Source organism: Notamacropus eugenii, chromosome 7, assembly GCF_028372415.1.
Source record: "Notamacropus eugenii isolate mMacEug1 chromosome 7, mMacEug1.pri_v2, whole genome shotgun sequence".
In the NCBI taxonomy this organism is placed as follows: domain Eukaryota; kingdom Metazoa; phylum Chordata; class Mammalia; order Diprotodontia; family Macropodidae; genus Notamacropus; species Notamacropus eugenii.
The window spans coordinates 57,911,706-57,937,039 of NC_092878.1; the positions used below are offsets into that span (position 1 = coordinate 57,911,706).

At 42.0% G+C, this 25,334-nt stretch overlaps 3 protein-coding genes across 10 annotated transcripts in view; 1 reads left to right on the forward strand and 2 right to left on the reverse strand.

The window, feature by feature from the left end:
- Nucleotides 1–632: 632 nt before the first annotated feature.
- ACYP1 (acylphosphatase 1) lies at nt 633–6,715 on the reverse strand. 6 transcript variants are annotated; one of them, XM_072625017.1, is made up of 3 exons: nt 6,643–6,715; nt 4,656–4,747; nt 633–1,102 (listed from the first exon to the last, which is right to left on the reverse strand). In XM_072625017.1, exons 2-3 carry the CDS (start codon nt 4,737–4,739, stop codon nt 887–889), a joined length of 300 nt encoding a protein of 99 aa, XP_072481118.1. In that variant the 5' UTR covers nt 4,740–4,747; nt 6,643–6,715; the 3' UTR covers nt 633–886. The 6 variants fall into 6 exon arrangements, with proteins under 6 accessions (XP_072481118.1, XP_072481119.1, XP_072481114.1 ...); XM_072625018.1 differs by having other exon boundaries at nt 4,656–4,750; XM_072625013.1 differs by having other exon boundaries at nt 4,656–4,750; nt 6,495–6,659.
- A 2,426-nt stretch (nt 6,716–9,141) lies between these two features.
- ZC2HC1C (zinc finger C2HC-type containing 1C) lies at nt 9,142–22,252 on the forward strand. 2 transcript variants are annotated; one of them, XM_072625010.1, is made up of 3 exons: nt 9,142–9,230; nt 10,328–11,696; nt 22,120–22,252. In XM_072625010.1, the coding sequence occupies exons 2-3, from the start codon at nt 10,347–10,349 to the stop codon at nt 22,150–22,152; spliced, it is 1,383 nt and encodes a 460-aa protein (XP_072481111.1). In that variant the 5' UTR covers nt 9,142–9,230; nt 10,328–10,346; the 3' UTR covers nt 22,153–22,252. The 2 variants fall into 2 exon arrangements, with proteins under 2 accessions (XP_072481111.1, XP_072481110.1); XM_072625009.1 differs by lacking the exon at nt 22,120–22,252 and adding an exon at nt 13,762–14,297.
- The window catches only part of NEK9 (NIMA related kinase 9), a 38,766-nt gene continuing 31,990 nt past the window's right edge, over nt 18,559–25,334 (reverse strand). For both annotated transcript variants that reach the window (XM_072625007.1, XM_072625008.1), the window contains 4 exons: nt 23,446–23,642; nt 22,648–22,812; nt 21,650–21,859; nt 18,559–21,126 (listed from right to left, as the gene is read on the reverse strand). In XM_072625007.1, coding sequence (XP_072481108.1) covers nt 21,004–21,126; nt 21,650–21,859; nt 22,648–22,812; nt 23,446–23,642 — 695 coding nt within the window. In that variant the 3' untranslated portion in view covers nt 18,559–21,003. The remainder of the gene's footprint in view (nt 21,127–21,649; nt 21,860–22,647; nt 22,813–23,445; nt 23,643–25,334) is intronic.

Genomic DNA, 25,334 nt, shown 5'->3' on the forward strand with positions numbered 1-25,334 from the left:
CGGCCCATTCCATCCCTCCATCCCGTTTTTCACATATTGCTAACCATAAGTTCGTAGTCAGTACTTGTTGAAGAAATGGCCAAACTCTGAAATACCCCTTGAATTTATAATGAGCCTCCCAGGCCGAATGAACACGTGACACCCTCATACGATGAGCCTGAGTTTCTGCCATAGAATAAAAGGGCAAGGGTGGACTAGCTGATCCATCACGCCCTTTTCAGCTTTCATATTATGTCATTTTGCACAGACTTAATTAAATCAATGACTTTTTTGTGTGCGGCAAAGAATGGTTAAAAAATTCACAGAATTGCAGTTTTTGAGCTTTTCAGTATATTTTCCCCCACTTGTTTCTTTTTGTTGAGGGGATCACCATCCCAATAATCACTGTTTTACACACTGTGAACCAAACTGTTCTTCATACAAGACACACTGCTTTCTGATGTCTGTAATGTTGCACTGGCTGTCCCTAACTCCTGGAATTCACCTCTTTCCTGTCCGTTTCACAGCAGTTCAAGTGCCATCAAGAGGCCTTTCTCTCCAAGTCACATTGTGTAGCTCTTATTTATATTGTTATCATCATTATTATATCTTTTATCAGAGGAAACTCTCAGTAAAAATAAAAAACACCGAAGTTAGGAATTCCAATTGTCTCTTTGCTTTATTATGAAGCTCTTGTTTACAGCTGCAATCCTTTAATGTGGTCCACCTATTACATTCAAGACATACTTGAAATTATTTTAAATAACATGTTAAATGACCACCTAAACATGAACAATAACAAAGAGTTCTGCATGTTAACATACAGATGACAAAATAAGCAATTTAATACAATTTCAAATAAGCACACACGCATATTACACTAGGAAAAATACTCTTTTGATTACTATTATTTCACAATTTGGAAATCTTTGTGTTCCAGCTTCGGGATGACTTTCTCATTGTGGAATCTTGCCTTGTCAATGCGGGATTTAGGGCTTCCTTTTGTCTTAAGCCATTCCTGCATGATTCGAACCTGGACAGTGGGACCCTGTATCTGTCCTTGCACCGTGCCCTGATCAGTGTTCTGGACCCAGCCTACCAGTCCCAGCTTTTTACCCTCAGCCTAAGGAAAAAAAATAGAGTTGGATTAAGTGAGACTGTCTGAAATAAAGTGAAATCACAATCTGTTGTCAGAAATTTGTCCTGGAATCAAGCCATGGGAGCGGACGGATGTTGCCCAGATACTCCTAGAATACAAAGGCAACAATGACTCTAAAGCAGGGGTGTTACCCATCTGGAGCCATTTCCTTTCCCTAGTCTACTAACACCAGGGGTTAGATTTTCCACTAACATCGAAACTAGCAACCATTAGTACTAAAGATGCAAACACAAAACCACTATTTTCAAAAACCTCCCAGGAGATTATCCATTTGTTCTCAGATTATGCATGCTAATTTTCCCCTTTCTTAGTCAAGAATCCATTGGTTATAGGGGAAGAAAAAAAATTAAAAGAGCCTGGAAGTCACACTAAAAGGTCATCTAGTTCCACTTTCTGCCATCATGACCTCTACTCCAAATGGGAGAATATTCATCATGTTTTTAAAATATTTTCCAACTTTTCCTGGTAACACATTTAATTGCTATCTCTGTTAGGGAATTCTTATGTCTAATCTAATCCTTCATGGTGCCCCTAAAATCCATTTTCTGTCCTCCAAATTAGAGAAGAGCAGCTGGTTGCTACTTTTGGTATAATAACCTTCATATGCTTGGGAGATCTTGGTGGTAAGATAGAAAAATACTCAATCAAGAATCAGAAGATGTGGATTCTAGTCTCAGCTTTGCCACTACGGAGCTCACTTACCTTGGGTAATTCATTTAACCTTGTCAAATAAGCCTGTTTCCTCATCTATGAAGATAAGACTCTTTTAGGGCTAAAATCTACAATTCTATGAAATTCTAAGAAATTGTCCTTCAGACTTCTTTTCTCTAGGCTAAATAAAACCAGTTCCCTTAAAGATGAAAAAGACATATGAATAAAAAATCCATGTATGTGTATGTGCAGCTAAGCTCTCATATCCTTTTTCCAAGTTCTTATTTTTAAAGCAGTGGTATGTTGGAGCCAACTTGTACCTGTGAGCAGAATGTTAAATTTTCAGTGTGTGTATTTACACCTCTGCAACTGGAAAATGCGTTTTGTTGATTGTCTCAACTACAGAAACTGGTAGAGAAAATGGTAATAATGCAGATTAAATTTAAAAGTGTCTTGCTTCAATCCCCACCATTTCCTGTCCCCAACCAGGAATGTTAAAACATTTACCAGTATCCTACTGCCATAAATTGAAAGACCAATATGTATTTAGGCATTACTTTCACTTGTTATGCCTACTTTTTAAACAAACAACATTTGTTGACAAATTCAGTTTGTAAGTTTAGGCTGAAAAAAAAAGTATCGTACTTAGAAGAATCCCGATGAATTACTTTAATTTGCCCACACAAGCCACAATTTCTGCTGCAAATACATACCAGGGAATTTAAACTAGGTGAACAAATTTCACCAACATAACTTGTATTTAAATGTCATTCATATAGTTCCAAGAGAGCACTCCACTTCTATGGCAGATAAGACTTAATTATTTCCATGATTAGTAATAATCACTGATTAAACTTTAGTAAAACAAATTTTTTAAAAATATGGTTTATAATTTTGGATGTGACATGACTATAAAGTGAACTTTTAAAAATTTTACTATGTCATATCATTTCCCTCCTTTCCCTTGCTAAGATCATTTTCTACCAAATTGCTGGGGAAATTCTGCCACCATCTGGGGCCTTGATTGTTGCTTGTCTTTGAGAGTTCCATTCTCCATTTACTAAAGAACAGTGACCAGCCTTAAGTTAAGAAACAATCAATGATAAAGCTAATTGGAATGTATATTCCTGGAATCAATGACTGAAAAATAAAGCATTTATTAAGTACTTACTGTTTGCAAAGCACTGTGCTAAACAACGGGGATGCAATTGGAAAAAAAAGCAAAACAATCTGTGTTTTAAAGGAGCTCACATTCTAATAGGGGAAACAGCACAAATAGGAGATGGAGGCAGTATGGTACAGTGGAGAAAGAAAGCACTGAATATGGAATCACGAGGAAACTGTTCAAGTCACTTGTCTCTAAATTTTAGTTTCCACATTTGTAAAATGGAGATAGCACTTATACTACATTCCTTATAAGGTTGTAAGGCTAAAAGGAAATACTGTATTTTCATAAAGTACCTTCTAAACTTTAAGATACAAATGCCACTTGTTACCTCTTCAAATATTTCTCTTTTTGCAATCCTATTCCAATTAAAGAATGCTCTTTGTGTCTGTGAGGGAACAGGAAGAAGAAAATGATGTGCAAGTGAAAGACGGTACTTATGTTTAGGACTTCTTTTCCTTTCAAGATTGAGATTTGAGTTTTAAGCCCTTCAGTTCCAAAAAATTAGGATCACCTACTTTTACAGCTCCAATTCACTATTCCTATTTACCCAGTAAGGTTTAAAGTGATGGGGTGGCAAAGGAGGGGAACAAGGGAAAATAGTCTGACCTGTCCAGATTAGAAGAAGTACAAAGGGTAGAGATTGTGGAAATTAGAGGGCTATTCCCTTAATTTAACTAAACATTTACCTGCCTTGTTATAGACAATGCAGTTTGTAATTAGAGAAGCTTCTGTGGGCAACAACAGTTGCTTGAAAGCTAGAAAGTTGTTTCCATTAGAATGTAACTTCATTAAGGGCTGTTTAATTTCTTTTTTGTCTTTGTGCTCCTAGCACCCAACACACAGCACTTTACAAAACATATTTGATGAGTTTAATTTAACTCACAGTTGAAAAGAGGCAAGAAAAAATTATATGGGGGAATAACACTTTGCTTTATTTTCTTCTTTAAGATGGTAACATGAGTGTTATGATGAATAACAGAAACAGGACAAAATGAAGATACTCAAGCTTGTAGATACACACACATATAGCTCACCAAATATTTGCTGCTGCTGATAATGTATAATCCTTTAAATTGCAGAACTGCCTCACAAAATAATGGGAACTCTATCCTATGAGACATTTAAAACTGGACAGAGAATTAGAAAGTATATCTCAGGAAATAATCTTTTATGACATCTAGGTAATAAAAGTACTCAGTACACACAGAACTTTTAAAGAAGTTTCTTTTGTGACAAAGCTCTATACTCCACATGGACATAGACCAGGTATGTTTCCTTTTAGTCACTTCTCTGAGAAGGTGAATTTGGAAAAGCAACCTGGAAAAATAGCAGTACCTATTAGAGAAAGTGAAATGTGGAATTACTGAATACAAGAAGCAATTTTGATTTCTTTAGTGTTGAAATTAGTTTAATGTTGTAAAAGGAAGAGCTGGGAAGTGTTTCTTTTCCTTCAAGGAAGGAGTGTTCCTGTCTTGTCTAGATAACCAGACATCACAAGTAATAAAAAAGGAAATAGATTAAAACAAAAGGCACAAAAAGGATAAAATACAGCTCACACCCAAACCTATGCCCTACTGTTTTAATAACCAGTTCTTTATAGTCTCATCTCCAACATGGACAGTTCATGTGTATCCACAAAAACATTCATTTTGTTGAAACATTATTTAGCATCTTCCAAATCCAGTGTGGAACACTTACTTGTGTGTACTTTCGGAAAAATACACCTTGGACTTTCCCAAAGACTTCATAATCCACTGACAACAGGGTGTGTCCTTCAGCCATGGTAAGACCTGCTGGTGACCAAGCAGAGCAAAAGAAGTACAAAAACAAGTCCAACTCTGGACATCCTGGGTTTTTGTCATTTTATCCGTTCATTCGTTTAAAAAACAAATAAAAAACATTTATTGAGTCCCTAATGTACTCTTGTAGGTCCTTAGGAAGACTTTTTTAAAAAGAGAGGCAGCTGGTGGCAGAGTGGATGGAGCACCAGTCCTCTAGTCAGGAGGACCTGAATTCAAATCCCTGCCTCAGACACTGGACACTTACCAGATGCATGACTCTGGGCAAATCACTTCACCTTGACTGCCTCACCAAAAAAAATTTAAAAATAAAAAGGAAGAAAAAGAAAACAAAAAATGTCCTAAAGGAACCTGTTATTAAGATGGTAAACTCTATAGAAGTAGAAATCTTATCTTAGTCTGCTCTGAATGCAGGTGACTGACAATAAATGTTTCAACTGGAATCAAGCGAAGGACACAAACACACTTATGTATATATACGTATATAATTATATACATGTATACATATATACATGTTTATGTCCGCTATATATACATGTAATACACATTTGCTTTACACATCATATACACATGTACACATATGTGTATTGCATGTGTGCACACATTCACAATGCATAGGCATACAATGCATGCATGTATATATGTATACACACATGTATGTTTGCACATTATGTGTATATAAGCACACAGTTGATCTATCTATATGTACCTGCTATACCAGACTATATGCACACATGAATTATGTGTACCTATATACAGACGTGTGCATAGACATATGCACATATACCATGCATGCTTATGTGTATACACATGTATGTGCACATACAATGTACATGTGTATATATACATGCATGAACAATGTACAGGGTGTGCGTGTACACAGACTGATGCTCAGCAGTGTCTGACACTATGCGATCCCATGATAAAAGGTTTTCTTGGCAAAGATACTGGACTGGTTTGCCATTTCCTCGTCCAGCTCGCTTTACAGATGGGGAAACTGAGGCAAACAGAGTCACACAGCCAGTAAGCGTCTGAGGCCGAATCCTGGCTCCATACCCAGGGCTCTCTTCACCGGGTAACCTAAGTGCCCCCTATACACACTGGCACACTACACAATACATATGATGCACACGAAGACACACGCCCAAGATCTGCAGGCCCTCCCGGCACGATTCCTCCCTCCTCCCCCTCTAGCTGTGCAGGCGCTCCACTTGGCAGAAACCCTCGAGCCTCGCCGTGCTGGTGGCTAGGGGCCCAAGGGCGGGCATCCACCAAAGGTGCCATCCAGGCTACCTCCCCCTCCCGGCAGGAAGGACGCCCCCTCCCACCTCCCCAGTCCCCGGAGCCCCCCGCTGGCGAGCCAGCCCGGGCGGGAGCGGGGCATCTCTGGGGGGGCCCCCCCCCCGCTGCTCCCCCTCAAACTCCACCCCCCGCTGCTCCCCCTCAGCCCCCCCCGCTGCTGCTCCCCCTCAGCCTCCCCCCCCCGCTGCTCCCCCTCAGCCTCCCCCCCCCGCTGCTCCCCCTCAGCCCCCCCCGCCGCTGCTCCCCCTCAGCCTCCCCCCCCGCTGCTCCCCCTCAAACCCCACCCCCCGCTGCTCCCCCTCAGCCTCCCCCCCCGCTGCTGCTCCCCCTCAGCCGCCCCCCCCGCTGCTCCCCCTCAGCCTCCCCCCCCCGCTGCTCCCCCTCAGCCTCCCCCCCCCCCGCTGCTCCCCCTCAGCCCCCCCCCTCCGCTGCTCACCCTCAGCCTCGTCCCTTCTCCACTAACACCTCATGCCTACCCCCCCGAGGGCGGCTGGCCCTGCTCGGCTTTCGCCCAGCAGCACGTCGCAGGGCGGCCAGCGGAGGACCTCACCCAACCGTCAGTTCCAGGTCACAACTGCCCGCACCTGGAGAGCATCGAGTTGTGGTCCTCCCCTTCCTCCTCCCCCCGCTCCCGGCTAGAGAGGCCCGTGGCCCCGCTCAGCCAATGAGGGCCGGCCGGCCCGCCCAGGAGCCCGCCCACCTGCGAGGGATGCGAAAGAGCCGAGAGCCTCACGTGACCACCCCTGATCCTATCCTCCTTCACCACTGAAACTAGGGGTGAATTTGTGGTGGGACTGGATGGGCAGAGAAGATGCTTCCAGCCTTGGCGTCCCCCTGGAAGCTGTCAGCTATGAATTACTGTTGGTTTTCCTTACTATGCTCTTAACTCAATAGGGCCAGCCAAATAGACAAGAACAAGCAACCCTGGACTCCAGAGTTATGTTTGAGCCAGTCATCTCAGACTCTCTCTCTCCATGTATCCCATATACCAAATTTTAAGGACTCATTTGGGGAAAGGAAAACAGGGAGAATGGAAGGCAGGAGAGGTGGTTATACTTAGATACTAAAATCTTGCTTACAGAATGAAACCAAGTGAAAAATATGCAGTATCAGTATTAATCCTGGCAGGATGAACCATCCTTCAAGTATTGGTCAAAAACATTCTTTTAGTTGACACTTAAAAGGAGTTTATAGCTCTGCATACCGAACTTTATGTCCATTGACTAATATTCTGAAGCATTTTTATCACGACCTGGTGGGGTAGTAGTTATCCCCGTGTGGAAAATAAGGCAGCTCACACTAAGTTTTAAGTGATTTGCTCAAGCCCAACAGCTATTAAGTGGCAAGGTCAGAGAGAGCCGTGTGTTGCCCTCAGAAGAACACTGGATTTGGAGAGTATTTGGATTAAAATGCTGCCTCTGCCATCTCCTACCACCTGTACGTGACTGTGAATAAATCACTTAACTTCTCTGGGATTCAGATTCCTCATTTGTAAAATGTGGGTTAGATCAATAGTATCAAATTCAAATAGAAATGAGGGCCATGAAATATAAAGGTCCTTGTAAGCCTCATATTGACTTAGTTTTAAAATGTAATATTATCACTGTTTTATTGTATTTTTATTTAGTTCAATATCTCCCAATTACATTTTAATCTGGTGCAAGCTGCACTAAGTAATGTAATAGACACATGGGGCCTGGAGTAATGTTTGACAGCTCTAGGCTTAGATAACTTTTAAGGTTCCTTCTAGTTAGAACATCCCCCCAAAAATATAGGCTCCTTGCTGACCGGAGATTTACAAATGTTATCAATTCCTCACAACAAACCTGTGAGGTAGGTGCTGTTATTCTCATTTTACAATTAAGGAAACTGAGGCAGAGGTAAAACTAACTTGTCTACAGTCACACGGCTACGAACCCTGGGTGGTCAAGTGGCAGATGGAGTTCTGGGCCTGGAGTCAGGAAGGCCTGAGTGCAAACTGGCCTCAGCTATTTACTACCCTAGGCAAGTCACTCAACTCTGTCTGCCTCAGTTTTCTCATCTGTAAAATGAACTGGAGAAGGAAATGGCAAACCACTCCAGTATCTTTGCCAAGAAAACCTCAAAAGAGGTCACAAAGGACTAAAACAGCATATCCTCTTGGTTCCAGGTCTCCTCTCCACTGTCATATATGCTCGGGTACCTCAGGAAGCTGCTGACTTCCATTACAGCCAATGAGTTATTCCTTTTTCAGTCTACAGCAGGGCCTCATAACCAGGCTCCCTTTGAAACTGGTGAGTGACATTACAATAAAAACAACATTTTGAGATTTTAAGGTCCGTAGGTTTTTGTGTGAAGACTACAAAAGCCAGAGTTTTCCAAAGCAGTTTGCAAAAGCGAGCTGAGGCACGAAAAGGCCTTCTGCCGACCCTTTATGGAGGCTTTTTTAGTGCTGGCGCAAGTATTAACGGATTATTCTGAAGCCGTCGGTGGCCTTCGGTCCTCAGGACCGTTCCACTTCGCTGGGTCATTTGTAGGCCCTAAGGGATGGGCCGCTTGGGCCGGGATGGAGTGCCACAAAAACGCCAGGGGCTAGTGTCTGATTGGCCATAAAATATGCGGAAAAAAATAATTTTAAAGCCTCCCGGCCAGTCATGGACAGGCAAAGGGCCCCGAGAGGGGCACACTGAGGCAGGCATGCCCGCAGCACGCACGAGACCGCTGAGCGCACTAAGAGGCCGCCGGCACGCCCGGCCCTCCAGGCGGGCACACGCAGGGGCTCTCCTCCGCCAGGCCTTCGAAGCGGCCCGCGCTTTGGCCCCCTCGAGGCCTCGCGTCCCGGGTGCTCTTCCATCCCCGCGGTCCGGGCCGCTCCGGGCCACACTCTCCTCCTCCCAAGGCACCTGTAGGTGAGGCCCTGGGGAGGCCGGCCTACGCGCGCTCCTCTCCCAGGGAGCCTTGGGGAGGCCGGCGCACGTGCGGAACAGAACGCCCGGCCTCGCGGGGCTCGGGTCTAGGGCAGGAGGCGGGACCGCCCCCCCCCCACCTCCGCCGCGGCTCGCGCTGTTTCCAGGCAACGGAAAAACAGAGCGGTCCAGAGCGCCTGCGCCGGGACCGCGGTCGGGGTCGGGCCGGGAAGCTGGCGCCCTGGGCACGGTCTCCCGCAGCCGGAGCGGACGCGGCGGAGCCTCAGGTACCTGGAGGGGCAGGCTTCCCGGAAGGATGGCGGTACTCCTCTCCCCGCTCGCCCACCCGGCCCGCTCCCCACGAGGGCAGAGAGCTCCAGGAGAGCCCCGCTGCCCGAGCGCCCGGCAGGCCCGAGGGCTCCGGTGCCCGGCCCCGGGGACGCTGCCGCTGCCCAGTGTGCGGGGAGCGCGGCCCGGCTCGGCTCCCGCACCGGGGCGGGGGCCTCCTCAGCCCCTGGCTGGCGCTGCGGAGCGGGGCTGCGGGGGAGCCGGCGTAGACGGACCCCCGGGACGTTATCTCGTCCCGCCTCCGCCCTCCCCGCCGGCTTCCATGCGCCACCTGTGCATCAGGCCCAGATGGCAGCCCGGGCAGACGGGGAGCGGGCACTGCCCTCCGGGATCGCTTGTCGCACCCTTAGCCCTGGCATTACTGGAACCGTGGAAGGACCCCCGACCGTGGCGTCCGCGCTCGGGCAGGTCACCTCTGTGTGAAATAAGAGGGACGGAACTGGATGGTAAAGATGCCCAAACTGCCCAGCACAGCCCTGGGTCTTCGTAACTGCCCCTCGGCTGTAGGGTTATTTCCATTTTCAAGAGGATTAGAAAATGAGGCCTGGCCGAGCGAGTCCATGGTCAGGCATCTCATAAAGGGCAGAAGATTAAAAATGGGCTCTGTTGGAAACTTCTGGTGCCCTGCGAACCTGCCCCCAAATCCAGTGCTTTAATTAGTCTTAAAATTACAATTTGAAATTTAAATAATTCAGATCTTAGCTGTAAAACCCTTTTCTTTTCATGTTGCAGCCGTTACTAGTCAAACAGTAGTACATGAGGTTCTGGAGCAGTAACATGCCCCACAGGAGACTTTACTAGGGCACTAAATAGCAGAGGCGATTTGGGTGAATACCTAAACCTGCCCACCAAGGGCTTTGGAGAGAGATGCAGCTATTTTAAGGGGGAAGTCGTGCTATCAGGATCCTTTCTCTGTATCAGGCCTGGCACCATTAGTAACGTGGTAGAGAAAAGCAAGGGAAACTTAGAATCTGCTTCAACACCCCAGACCCAGCATCAGATTTTTAACACGAATCTGATTTTGATTCTCTCTCAGGCTTCAGGTCAGGCACTGAATGGCTCGCCTCCAGTTGGCTCCTTGTCCACATGTGGACATCATGCTTCCTTTTAACAAAATGGAAACTTCGGAACTCCATTCAAGTAGGCCAGCCCGTTTTGAACAGAGCAGCTCTACCCATCAGTCTCGGCTGGAGCACCTGAAAAACAACTTCCAGCAAAAACTTCTAAGAGACAAAGAAGAGAAGCTGGAGAATATATTTACTCATAACCAGCAGAACACCTTTACTAAAGCCCATAGTTATCCCTCTTCTCATTCTGTAGAAAGCAGCCAACAGGATTCAAGAAACAATCAGCAGGGTCCAGGAAGTGGGGATTTTTATTCAGTTGGAGTCCATATGAGACATACCAAAACAGATAACCAGGAAAACACAATGCCCTTCACAAAAAAGAGAGCTGGTGTGGATCGTGCCTATCCCCTCAAACCAGTGTTTCACCGAAAATCATTGAGTGCTACTCACATTAAGACTGACTGCCACAACCTCTTCCAGAAACCCTCTGAATCAGAAGAGGTCACACCCAGTCACTTCAGTTCACGGAACAGGGGGGGTTCATCTTCAGTTAAGATGCTACTTGCTCCCCTACCAGTGGTTCAGCCCAAAAAATTCTTGTTAAATCCAGGCAGAACTGAGCTAATGCAGATTCAAAAACTAGAGGCAGCAAGTGAGAGCTTAGAGGAAGAAATTCGAAGAAAAGAGACTCTCCTAAGGGAAAAGTTGAAGAAGACTGAGGAAGAACTTAGAAGGATCCAAAAAGAAAAGGAGCTGGTAGAAGAAGAAGAAAAAAAGGAGTTACAGAGAAAGACATTTCCAAGGAGAAGAGGCACAGGTAGCAGCAGCAGCATTTCCAAACTCATCTTCTCGCCAGAATTCAGGCCTGAAGAGGTCTTCAATAGTCATAGCAGAGGTGATGAAACATGGGAAAAGTGCCAAGAGAATTCTAGTCCATCTTCAGTATGTTCCCAATTCTTCAACCATGGAGTACAAAGACTCAAAAAGGAAAGACTAGGGGCAAGTAATAATAAAATCCGAGATAAAATTTCAGTATCATCCCCTGAGTCATTTTCACAGCACCAAGAAGATCCTGGAATTTCTTTGCCCAAATCCCCCAATTATAGTTCATCTCAGGTATCAGTCACCTTAGGTTCCAGCTCTTCAATTGAAGAACCAGAGCTTGGTGAGTGCAGCTACTGTGGACGAAAGTTTCTCTTGCTAAGGCTAGAGAAACATACAAATGTCTGTAGCAAGATCCAGGGTTCCAAGAGGAAAGTGTTTGACTCATACAAGGCCCGGGCTAAGGGCACTGAACTGGAACAGTACCTGGCCTGGAAAGGCCCAACTTTAGCCAAGGTAAGTAATGTTAACTCCTATAAGCTTACGGATTTTATTTTGGGTGAAGGATGGTTGGGGACTGGGAAGGGTAATCAAAGAAATATGAACTATTTTCTTACCTTATAAAAGCATTTTAAGTGGGAGGCAGGGAAAAGGAATTTGAAATAGAGCTGGAGTGTAACACTACCATCTTGTATTTCTGAGAAGTTAAGTAACCTAACCTTTGTAGAACTTCTTTGTGCATTTCTCACATTCTCCAGTTCTGATCTGCTAGAATCTTGTAAGAATCATGGTCTTTTTCATGAAGCACTGTCATTTCCCACCCTGTATCACAAACTGGTATTGGTTTCTTAGGAGTTAAAAAAACAACCCTGACAATTCTTAATTCCAAGTTATTCATATTTTTAAACTTGTATCTAAAGCAGATACCAAATTGCCAGGACATTTAACTTTACCAGTGCAAATTACAAGGTCTAATAGAAGTAGACCCTGTAAAGATAAGAGAACATGAAGGTTTAAAAGTCAGGAAGTGAGTAAAAGTTTTAATTAGGACTCTTGCCTGTACTCTGTAGACTTTATTGCCTTAGGTTTCACTGATACCATGGGAGAGCTGCTTTAACTTTTTATTTGATAGATTTTTCTAATCATCTACTTAATATGCCTTACAATATTTCTATAGTTTCATATACAAATAGATTCTGAGTATATCAAACGCAAATTTTTAATTTTTTTCTTGTTGACAGCTTTAGAAAAACTACATTGTAAAAAATGTGACCATTTCTGTGGCACAATTCTGAGAATTCCATAACCATTTATCGTCTGGGATGATTACATATAAGGAGACTTGTAAATGAAGTTTCTTGTCTTGGAGAACACATTAATGAATTGAATTAGAATGGCAAAATCAGAGTCAGGAGCCCAGGGTTCTAGTTTTCCATCTATCCCTATTTCTCGTCATTTTAACCTAACTTGTCCTTTCCCCTTATTTGTCAAATGAGGAAGATATCATCCAACTCTAAAATTCTATAATTCTATGAAAATATCAACTTGTTCTCCTTTTCCTGCCTCTATTATTCATTGCCCCAAGCACAAGTTTTTCTCCCAGAATTCTGAAGTTTATGTTATAGGGCAGGTAGGTGCTAGGAGGGGACCTTTTTAAATTCCTGTTCATGGGGTGCCTATCTACAGAGGTACATCCCTAATGGATTTCATTTATTCAGGACACTTAAAAACAACTGTCTTGCAGATCTGGCTTCCACCACAGTAACTTATATGACAGTCCCTCTAGGCACTTTTTCCATCAATAGAGCTGATTTTTGATACATTTATATTCTTACTGATCATATTCTTTAATGTCCTATCAAATAGTATTTTCTGTTACACTGCAATTGATTTGAGTAGAACCTTAAAAGAATTTGCTGCTTCTAAATTTCTTAATGGAGTAATAGCAAACAAAAAACAATTCTCTCTCCATGCCCCTGCCAAAACAAACGAAATCGAAATACCATAAACATAAACCTTGGGTCATTGTGACATTGTACTTCCTAGGATTAAGCAAGTCATTCTGGAAGAATGAGTTCCATTGAAGATCTATACCCTAACTTTTATATAATAGGGAAGTTAAGTCTGTCATCATCTAAGTACTCCAGTCATCACCAGACAGATTTTCCTATTAGCCCTTCATCTTCACATAACTACCAGTGTGCCAAAGCTACTTTGTTTTCTCCCCACCCCCACTCCCCTTTATACCCCCAAAGCATAAAATATAGAAATCTGATCCTAAACATTTTTCTAACAGTTCTCTTAATAGGTTCCTATAATTCATCTTAGCAAGATTCTCCTCCTTGTCTTTCTCAATAAGGGATGCTTTACTGTGGGGGCCTCTGAGAGCCTCCCTAAGATGAATTATAGGAACTTCATGTTTTAGGGTTTTTTTTCCATCAGGGATTATCTGTGTGTTCATCCTTTGTTGCCAAAGAAGACCATGCCATCAGAGAAATGATGACATGACTTGCACTTGTATATCATATCATTAAGTACCTACCTGTGTTGGGGAGAACTAATCTTCCCCTCTACTTTATAGCCAGAGCCACCAAAGAAGAGTAATTGGCGACAAAAACATGAATCTTTCATCCGAACTCTCCGTCAGGCCCGTGAAATACAGCAGGTGATCGCCCGGGGTGGAAATCCCTCAGACCTGCCTCCCATGCCACCTGTAGAAAACCCTGACTACATCCAGTGTCCCCACTGTAGTCGTCACTTTGCCCCTGAGGTGGCTGATAGGCACATTCCAAAATGTAAGACCATCAAGAACCGCCCTCCTCCCCCACGGAAGCGCTGCTGTTGAAAAGGAATCACCCAAGAACCTCCTGGTGGCCTTGTGAGCAGCACCTTCTCTTCAGCAACCCAAAGGATTAGAACTGAATAAAACTAGAAAGGAGTAGACTTGTACATCTCCCCAAATTGGCTGCAATGCCAGAGCTGGAGAGGAATCCCATTTCTGAGAAGGAGAAGAAAGCTTCAGGTTTTAGGCAAAACTGAAGTGGCTTACATTATTTCCATGGGAAGGGAGACTTAGGAGCAATGAAAAGACTGAATTAAAGCTCTCTCTTCTTGAAAGTCTGACTTGTGATTTGTGATAGATAAAGAGCACTCATTTGGGTGTCTTTTCACATGTTCGTTGTTCTTGTTAACTCCTCTGGCAGTTATCTAACAATGTGGTTGTCTTAGCTGACCTATTAAGATGGTATGCTGTCAGAAGAGAATAACCACAGCCAGTATGTCTTTTAAATTATAACAAGATTCTCTTTGAGTCATTAATTTGGTAATAGGAATCCAAGAACTTGCAGTGAACGTAATGCTATTTCTGCCTTTATTGGAACATACTCTGTAATTTCTGGAAATAGAGTCTGTATTTCCAGGATGTGTATGAAAACTTAAGTTTTAAATCAGCTTCAGATAAGGCTTTATTATAATTTTTTTATGTTGTCCATTTGAATAATTTAAAGTAAAAAAAAACCTCTCCCACCAGTTAACAATCTGTAGTTTTAGGGGGCTGCAACATCAACTAGCTTAAAATGTCATGTAAATACTGTCAGGACAACTGTTTGAATCATTTCTGCTTAGCAGGACTGACCAGATCTTTGTAATTTTCCGTGAAGTAGTACCTTGGCACAATGATGTGCAGAATTAGGCACTTCAGTAAATACTGTAAAAATTGTAATGCTGACAGACACTAAGCACAGGTCCCAAAAGAAAGTGTATATGTCTCATTTCTAAAAGAAAAAAAAGGCTGTAGAATGAAAGAATTATTTAATTTCTGGAAATTTTTGAAGTAGGCTACAATCTTCAAGGATGCATTAATATGTGTACATAGTAAATTAAAATTAGGCAAAAGTAGTGGTAGGATATAGAAATACTATTAGGATTATTGCCTTGTGTGCTAAAAGAATCATCACAATGTGTTTCCAACAGAAAAGATAACTTGACCCAACATCAGCTGAATGAGAGGGGGATCTGTATGTGTGTTTGTCCTTTGTTGCTGAAGAAGACCATGCCATCAGAGAAATAATGACATGACTTGCATTTGACTATTTTGTTTTTGAGTGAGGGAGGGCTGTGCAAGTCACCAGCCTCACTTCTCCTCCACAGCCATCTAAATCCAGTGACCAGATATTCATCAGGATGACTGGAGATGACCCAGGATGAGGCAGTTGGGGTTAAGTGACTTGCCCAAGGTCACACAGCTAGTGAGTGTCAAGTGTCTGAGGTGAGATTTGAACTCAGGTCCTCATGACTCCTGTGCTGGTGCCCTATCCACTACACCACCTGGCTGCCCACGAGAGGGATCTGAAAGATAACAGAACATATTGCCAGTAGCAGATGTTTAATTAGTTTAATCTACGTCTGTTGCCACTCTTCCTGAAGCCATACAGCATCTTGGCTAACAAATCAACTCAGCTAGAGATATGAACTTAAACAATAAAAATTATATTAAAAATCTGCCTTCTAAGAAACATATTGAATTGAGATCTTTTTGATTTTTTTCTTAAGGTCTTTTAGTGGGCATTTTAAAATCAAGGCCCCTTCTAGATTCTACCTGAATGCCTCATTATGCAGTGAAAGGAGACATTACCCCAAGGTGTTGGCTGTCTACTAAAGTACACTGTTAATATTGAACATTTTAACACATACATGAAAATAACTATTTAAGATTACATTCTGTTATTTGGGTCAGATCAATTTTTTTTTCTGATCCAAAACTGTGATTTCTTTTCACTAGTGCAGATTGATAATTTAACTGTAACTTAGTCTTAAAGACTTCTGGGGCACTGAGAAGTTAAATGGCTTGTCTGTGGTCATACAGCCAGTATCAGAAGTAGAAAATGAACCAAGGTATTTGTTTCCAAGGCTGACTCCCTATGCGCTAACCACAGTGCTGCTCAGATTAAAAAATATATATTAAGAAAAAATATTATTTATAAACAAAGCAGCACAGCTATTCTTTCAGAGTTAACTTGGTTTATGACTGCTTAGTAGGTTTGCCTTATCAAACAATTGACAAGCATTTATTAAACACCTACCATGTGCCAAATATAGGAGAAATAGTTATTCTCTGGTTCTATTTATGACCTTTCCTTAAAACCTGAAGGACCATTAGCTGTATCTACTCTCTGGAAAGGTATTTATCATTCAGATTTCCCACAATGTAGTCTGAAAACAGAGATCAGGGTATTTGCAGGTGTAGGGGAGAGGCGGGAGTGGCACGCTAAGGAAATGAGGTGATTGTCTCCAGAACAGGACAGAGAATGTAAGATAATTCTTATTTATACCTTTTTTTGGTCCAAGAAGCCTTGGTGTTGATTCATTTTACAAAGGATAAAGAAAAAAAAACTAAGGAAAAACTAAATAAATTTAAATAGGACAAAATCTTCTCATGGTAAATAAAATTAATTTGGCAGCCCCTTCTTTAGGGAGATTTAAAATAGGATCTTGAGGAAATGCTATAATTATATATAATTATCACATTCATAATATTATAATTGTACATTAATTTGCTGAGTTAATGATACTTCATTGCACTTACAAAATACTCTACACAACTTTGCTTTGATTCATTACACACAGCCCCAGAAAAAACAGACAGGTAATGATGTAATACAAAAAAAAAAATTCCCTTTTAATTTTCAATAATTCTATGACCATTAATGGTCAGTATATTTATTTCTAAAGTTAATCATCGTTCAATAATAAGAAGTTTTGTTTTTCTTAAGCTCCAAGGCAGGATGGGATGTGATCCTACAGATCTCCTGTCATAAACACCATTTCTGAGGAACGTTCAGGAATGAGTTTTGGAAGGAATTTTTGTTTAAATTACTTCCTTGCTCCTCAGGTGCACTTTCCACTGTGTGGCTGGTCAGTCAAGGATTTATTAAGTGCCTACTGTGTACCAGGCATCATACAGAGGACACAAAGAAAGACAAAACATATTCTTTCTGCCCTCAAGGAGCTCACATACTAATGTATACATACAAGATATACACAAAGTATATAGAAGATAATTTCAAAGGGACAGCACCAAGGGGATGAGGCAAAGCCTCCTGAAGGTGCATTTGGGATGGGTCTTAAAGGAAGCGAGGTAAACTAAGACACAGAAGTGAGGAAAAAAAGAGCCTTCTAGGGTAGAAGCCTGGAAACAGAAGACAGGAGTATTATGTCTGAAGAAGAGCTAGATCAAGTGCAAAGGGGAGAGGGGTAAAGCAAAAGACAAGAAGGGTAGAAAGGGCTTTAAATGCCAGAGAACTTGACATATGATTCTAGAGATAACAGCAAACCAAGGGATTTTATTGAGAAGGGGTGAGTGTATGAAATGCTCAGACGTGTGATTTCAGAAAAGTAGTCTGACAGGTAGGTGGAAGGTGATGTGGGGAAAAACTAGAGGCAGAGAAACCAAAAAGGCCATTGTAATAGTCTGCGAGTGATGTGATGAGAGCCTGCAGCAAAGTGATAGCTGTGTACACAAGATGCCACTGTGGTTGGAAGTCTAGTAACTGATGATAGGAAAAGGGGAGGCAACAGATCAGACAACAGAGGACAGCGTAGACTCACCAAGGGGGTGACAAAGGGAAAGTGAGTGTAGTCAATGTAGGGTAACAGCCTAGGAAAAAACTGAGGGAATGGAGGTTACAGAGAGGAAAAAAGAACAGAATTAGAGATCATAAGACAGAGAGAAAGATGGGATAATAAAAGATTATAGGTTCAGATAAAGATACTTTAGAATTCATAAACATGGAAGTGGTAAATCTGTGAGTAGGAGTAAAATTAAGGGCATGACCATTTCTGAATAGACTCAGGAACTGGAAAGTTAGGGTATTTGAGGGACCATCAATGTGTGCTCAAAGTCCCTAATATGAAGACAGAAAGTGAGATAGAGAGACTGTTATCTAAGCAAAACAAAACATCCCATGACAACTCTTCAACTTGGCTCCACAGTTTTTCTGGTACTCGGTTCTATGCTGGGAGAATAAATATGGTTTCAATTCTTTCAGGGAAATGCTTCTAAATAAAGCAGAATTATCACATGGAAGTTTCTAAGGCTAAATAGATAATGTAAAATAAAAAGACTATTTCCAGCACTATATTATGAATTGTAACTGTATAAATGATTCTGACTTTAAAATATTCAGGATTGAGAAAGAAAGGTTTCTGCCTAAATACATTCCTTACAATGTTCCCCTCGCTAGAATATCAACTAGGATGTGTGTGTGTGTGGTTTTTTTTTTTTCAGAGAATAAAAAGGCAAGTATAGACCCAACATTAAAAAAAAAGTTTTATCACTAGTGGCCCCAATGCACACGTAGGCTTACTGAGAAATGCACCATTTAAGAGTTTACGTATTTATTTAAACAAATGCCAAACCATTCCACCCTTAACCTTTCAAACATGAGGCTAACAGCACGCTAGTTCTGAAAGTGTCAGAGCAGACGTTTTAATCAGATTATATTGTAACTCAAAAGCAATACTACTGGGAAGCTTAACAAGTACAAATCTAGTCCTGAAAGAAGAAAAATACAACAGGACAAAATAAAAAGGGGGTTGAGAACAAGAACCATTCAAAGGCACTTCTGCCTATGTGCCCTCTGCAAATGTCATCCAATGCATGGCTGCCAGCTCTGAACTGGTTTCTGTTTGCATAGCTGCTTGGTGTGAAAATCATTAGATTCTCCCAAGCCTATCTTGGATAAGTGCAAATTGTCTTTAAAGGCACAGAACTTGAATTCTCAGCCAGATGAACAGGAAATTAAGGCTTCTCAAAGGCAACATAATACAGAAAATGACCAGTGTTACGCTGCTAGCAAATCACCTGCTGTCCGAGTTAAGAGTAGGCCTCTTTCCCCTCTGATGCTCACTTACATCTCACAGTCTTAGTAACGTGACAAATTCCTTCATTTCCCCCTCAAGAGTAATGCTCAAGGTTTATAGCCAAACAAACCTCACCTCCCAGTCCTGCTGAGACAGTGAATGTGAAGGTTACAGGAGCAAGGCCCATCAGCCCTCAGAAATCAAAGTTGCATTTACATGATAAAAGAAAACACACTAAGTTGTCGTTGTTGCTAGCAGAACCCCAAGTTCCTAGAATTTAAATTCTTAATCTGGAACTGGCTTCTTCCTTATTCAAAGAATACATTGATTACATTAGTACTACTATAATTGGTTTCCTCTAACTGTGTGTGAAGATAATGGGAACATGATCCACAAAGACAGCTGCTCCTTGCCTCCAAACCCTCCACCCCAGCCATGGGGTTTTTCCAAGCTCTAGTCTTAATATCAGTTTCAAAAAGACTAGAAAAGTATGCCCAGGAAGGTAGCAAATCCATCTCATAACCCCAAACAAAACTAAAATCTCATCTTTTTGTTAGAGGAAACAACAACAAAACAACTTGGCCGTTTGCAGGGAGGTAGATATGAAACCCATAAGCAAGCACTTGTGAAATCAAGACACTTCATTTTCATAAACTGAAATATAAAGTCCATACCTTTAAGGGAAACCAGAAAGTCATAGTATACAACCTATGGGGCTTAAGATCAGGGGTTCAGGAAGAAAGAAGACAATTAACTCTTTCTGAGAAAGGTAGTCTGCTCCCCCTTATCATGGCACAATAGACAAAAAAGGTCATCTCTTCCATTCCTAAATTCTATTCAGTCTGTTATGTATTCAAGGAACTTTGGGGCTGGCTAAGAGCCACATGATAAAGAAAAGATACAGATTCACTGGCTACTACATAGCTTCATAAGAAGCAAAGGGAAAAAAATACTGACTAGACACAGAACAACAGTGGCTAGTGCTACTGGTGCCAGGATTAGAACAAAAACAAGCAGTGAAGCAGGAAAGGGCCTCCTCACAAGAGAAGGGGCCATGGCAGTCATTGGCAGCCTCTAAGAAGCCAAGCACAGCTGCTGAGGACAGTATCATTAGAGGACCTCTTTTCCCTTGTGACTTAGTCTTGAGGCGACTCTCACTTCTCCAACGTTTTCAATCCTTTTCAAGGCTATGAAATCTCTCCCTGTCTCATCCACAGTGCAGAAGCTCCAGCATTATGCACCAAGAGTACGGCATGGGAGAGGCCTACCCTTTTTTCTCTAACTCTCACTGGAGAAATCCCTGTCAACTTCCAGGGCAATACCAATCAAAACCCTCTTTTCCTCCAATATTTAGCTGCATGAGTGTTTCAACTCTGAAAATAAACCAAAAACTAGTCTGTAAAACTTCTTTTCCTCAGACTCTGTCTCTGAGATGGCAACAGAACACTTTGCCATCTTTTAAGCTGGCATGACTAGGGCTCCGTCACAGCCAGCCAGCTCCTAACAAGCTCTCTCAAGCTTTTCACTTTCCCCTCCTCCACTTAGAAGTACAGTGACTGGTGTTTGAGTTCTCAAGATAGCTCCCAACAAGAGGTGAAAATTATAAATGGGTATAAGCTGCTACCAGTGCAAATAGCATGGCAGGGCTCTTTCTCTTCCTTAAAGGTAGGATCAACGGATGAGGTACAGAGCTGCTGTTGCTGTGGCAGTCACTGAAGGCAAAGCCAGGGACACAGGGCCCTTCCCCCTCAAAAAATAAAACAAAACAAATGAAAAACACTCCTAGTTCCTATCTAAAAGGAGATGCTTCCCTCCATCTGTACTCTAGAAGCACTTCAGAGCCTCCTGCTTTGCTCCTTGTCAGCAACTGAAACGAAGCCAGGAAAGCCGTTCTCTGCATTCGGTAAGTGTGCTGTGAAATTGCAGGGATCCCATCTTATTGGGGACGTACGAGATCAGGAAACTAAAGGCTGGACCGACAGGAATCTGTTCCCAAAAGGCACCAAGAATCTGAATCCAAGTCTGGTTTTGGATCTGTTTCCATCTCTTCCTTTGCTGTCTGAGTTCCTTTGGAATGAGTCTCCAACTATTCAGATAAAAGTGTTGTGTTAGCAGCATGTTGTCAGTTTTTGAGTACATTCTTCTAATGCTAATTCCTAATAATCTTGTCTCAGTTTTGAAAGATGCTCGTGAGCTACAATGGCTCTAAATCTATTCTTCTAGGCTGTTTCAATATCACCTTTCTTCTGTCACACTTCTATCTGTCAGTTACCTCACACTCACTAATGCTCACAACTGCCTATCCTGGCTTCTGTGGTTAACTGCACAAGTTCCATCACATAGAAGTTATGGAAATAACATGGAAGTTATGGAAAAGTGCCTCAGAATAAACCTGTTAAGTGAAATGTCTGGTTCTGAAAGATTAGTGAGTGTCCATGATGGTACTCCCTTTGGCAATCTGAAGGTCACTCAGAAAAGATGAAAAACCCAGCCACATGCATATCATCATTTCTTCACACCTGAGGCACATGGGAGGATCACCTGATGCTGGGATTCAAAGGCCTCAAAGGAGGTAGAGAAATTATCTGGACCTCATCAAATATTCTCACCTTCTGCACTCCTTCTGTCTCCTTGTTGAGCCTTTGGAGCTGGGTTGAAATTTTGAGGTTTTCCTGCTGTAATCTCTGCTGTTCAGCCAAACATTTTAACACCAGACCTTCTAGCCGCTCCACCTGCACCTGCAGGCTGCTACAAACACAGGCAGCAGCCAATGGGGCTCCCTTCCCAGCACAGTCTAGTGCTGGAGTAAGGCGGGGGAGCTAGAGAAGCAAAGAATGAAACAGGAATCTAATTATTAACTTCTCATGCTAAACTCACACAATTCCCTTTTAAAAAATAAACAAATATGACACTACCTAATCATCCTCTAAATAAACTTAACAGATTATACCATAAGTTACAAGATTAAAGCTTCTATGTGAGAAGAACTTCAGGAAGCAATGGCAGACTAACTGATGGAGATGAGCAGAGAATTTGGTCCTGCCTCACCATCTTCTGACTCAGTTGCTTTCCCTTTCAGCACCTCAGATCCCTATCCAAAAATGAGAAGTAAAAATGACTGGCCTTCCAGAAAAATTACGGAGTTTCAAACAAGCATTTTGAGTACGTTGAGATGTCATCTGAAGTGCTAAAACCAAGTGGGACAAACCTTTTGGGCTGCATCACAAGCACGCAGAACCTCCAAATGTACTATCTATGAGGCAATTCTTTCTGGGGATATTTTAAGGTATCAGTAAAAAGTATTGTGAAAGAATTCGATTACTAAAACCTTGGGATTTTATTGATAAACAAATATTAAATGATGATAATAAAGATGGGTTTTATACTGGTACTCCGAATCTGCCAAAACAACCTAAAAACCATTAAAAGCCATGAGTATTAGCTCTGAATAATGGTTTTAGGAGTTATTGAATGAGAAATATAGAATGTGCTAAATTGCTATGGGGCAGTGAGGTAATTAAAGCTTATTAGACAGTGAGGGCATACAGTCAGAATTTAATACAGCAGTCACTGTTTATCGAGTCACAACTCAAAAAAGCTCCATTACCCAGGCTTCTCTTGTAGACTTGTTGCATTCTGCAGGTGCTTCAGAGGCTGCTTTGAGTTCCTGCAGCTCCTCATAGGGCAGAGTATCTTTCTCAGGTTCTGAAAAAGCTGCACTCAGAGGCGAGGGGCTGTCAGGCATAGGGATGAATTCTGCATTTTCTAACTCCTAGGTATCAAGAAAAGCATTTTAGTTGGTCTGCTGTCAACAGCCCCTTTCTTCCAACATTCTCTTCTCCCCTAGCTATTTGCTTTCTGTCTGCCCTCTCTAGTGGTGGGGGATAGTTGTGGTTATTGGCTACACTTCATTCATCAAACCTTTCTATTGTCCTATTAAGAAAGGACAAGCTGTGATGGACAGTCAAATGTGCTCCTGAGAACAAGGTGGTACAGTATTAGCAATCTGGCCTTTTTCACCTTTCTCATCACTATGTAGGTCCATTCAGGTCTGAAAACTCATTTACTCTGGCAATAGTAGAGAGACAAAGTGTCTAACTGATGGAAAATAAGGCTATATGTGTTCTATGCTACTCTTACTTCCAACTTTTGGACCCCATTCAAAGAGTGGCTTAGATTAATAAAAATAAGTCACACGCCTTTATATTTAGATATCCTCTAGGCAAAAAAGAAATACCAGAGGGAAGGTTTACTATTTGTTAAGAAATCAGAAAGAGCAACTTGCTATAAAACAGCTAAATGTTACATGGGTAGGCCTGGAAGGCCATAAGAGTTTCTTTTTCAGGTCTTTATAGGAGGTCCAAACTTTAATACAAGGAACATATTCTTCCACTAAAGCAATTACCTTACGCAGCCAGCCAGGGCAGGAACTGCTGCCCACACTACTGATCCCCATGGCCTCAGTTGGACTGATTAAATCCCCAATTCCTCGGTCTGCCTCCATTGTTCCCCGGAAGCCTCCACTTGGATCAGGGGTCTCAGATTCCTGTTGGCTCTCCTCCTCTTCTCCACTCCCTCTTTCTTGGGTGGAGTTCTGAGCCACTGACAACAGAAGAAACAGAAAGAGGGGGTTTTGCTTTGCCGTTTGAAATGGAGAATTGTCATCCTAGGGGATCCACTTAACACTGGAAAAGGACTGTTAAGAAACAAGCTATACACCCCTGATGAAACTGCAATTATTAAATGGTCAGCAGGTAGATGTGACATCCTTTTACTGAATGTTTCTTTAAAAAATGTTATTGTTCATCCAATGTCTACATGAAGATTCATTTCTCCTCTATTTTAAAAACCTACTTAATATTCTGGTACTCAAAAGTGATCTAAATGTTACCTCAAATGCATCAGTCTACAAATAAATCCCCCTTTTCTATCATTAATAGCTACTCCAAGGCCCCTTCTCCGTCTCAACAAATCTGTTAAAACCATGTCCTATTCTAATATCATCTGCATCTCTACCTTTCTCTGAATCCTGTAACTGTTCTTCTTGTGGTCTAAAGAGCTGAAGTGAATACCTCCTACAGACTCCAAAAGTAATTAATGCAAGCTCCGGCCCCAGGAAAGGCCCTTCTGAGCCTATGAAGACTCACTTCTTTGTAGATTATTCATTATCAACTGTTATGGCTGGCTCTTTCCTCCTCTGAAACACAGCATGTTTCAAGGCTACTTCAATGAAGCCTAGGGCTGGTAACCAGGACTTTCTTGGGATCAGCTCCTACGGGGTCAGTTATCCTCTCTTTGAAGAGGCCTACAACTCTGCACATCCAGTTCTCATCTCCTTCCCAAGTGCCAGTCTCATATCACTAAACTCCTTATAGACCTTTCTGTTTACATGTACCATGAGCATCTCAAACTCGACATATCCAAAACACAATTCATTTTTCCTCCCTGACTGCACTATTTTATTAATTTCTCCATTTCTACTGAGGGCACTTCATACATTTCATGCTCTAATCCAACAAGCCTACTTTCTCTCCCCTATACATGACATTCTGTCTCCTACTTTTATGACCATGGACTATCTCCAATGCCTATAACCAACTTACTTTCCGCTCTTGGAATCCCAAGCTTCTTTAAGGCTCCACTAAATGTCACTTCCTACATGGGATCTTTCCTAATTCTTCTCAGTTGTTAGTGTTCTCTTATTACCTGAGAACTTACTTAGCATATATTTATATCTACATATTTTTTCTCCTAAGCAGAACTAAAGTTCCTTGAGTTCAGGGACTATTCCATTTTGATCTTTGTATACCCAGTATCTAGCACAAAGCTTAGCATTTAGTGAATGCTTCCTGAATTGCAAAATGAAAACTAATTTCATTCACTGATAAAAAAAATAATTAGGAAGGAAAAATTAACAAATAATTACATAGTATATTTCAAAGTAAAATACAAAAGAACATTTGATTAATTACTGGCAAATGATGGCTGACCCTGATGCAAATACAACTTTATTTAAAAATGTAGCTTGAAGGACACACAGAAACAAGGGGCTCCCAGGATTGTGCCTATGTGGGCTGTAGATTGTTGACCTCTAGTACAGATGATTAGAATAGTCTCTACCATCATGCTACACCATTCATTTAAGCATAGAAGTCTCACAAAGCCCAATTTTGCCCCCAACGCCAAAGCTCATTCATGGACCTACTTTTTAATCTTTTTATTTCTTTCTCTGAATATTAGACCAGCAAAACAAAGTAGTGACAGAGTAAATGTTCCTGGCAGAGAGATATTTAA

Bases quoted from the DNA above. Each gene is read 5' to 3' on its own strand.
- ZC2HC1C (XM_072625009.1), top strand. From the start codon at position 10,347: ATGGCTCGCCTCCAGTTGGCTCCTTGTCCACATGTGGACATCATGCTT. The intron at 11,697-13,761 runs GTAAGTAATGTT...TCTACTTTATAG, and splicing joins AAGGCCCAACTTTAGCCAAG to CCAGAGCCACCAAAGAAGAG.
- ACYP1 (XM_072625017.1), bottom strand. From the start codon at position 4,739: ATGGCTGAAGGACACACCCTGTTGTCAGTGGATTATGAAGTCTTTGGG. The intron at 1,103-4,655 runs GTAAGTGTTCCA...TTTTTTCCTTAG, and splicing joins TTTTCCGAAAGTACACACAA to GCTGAGGGTAAAAAGCTGGG.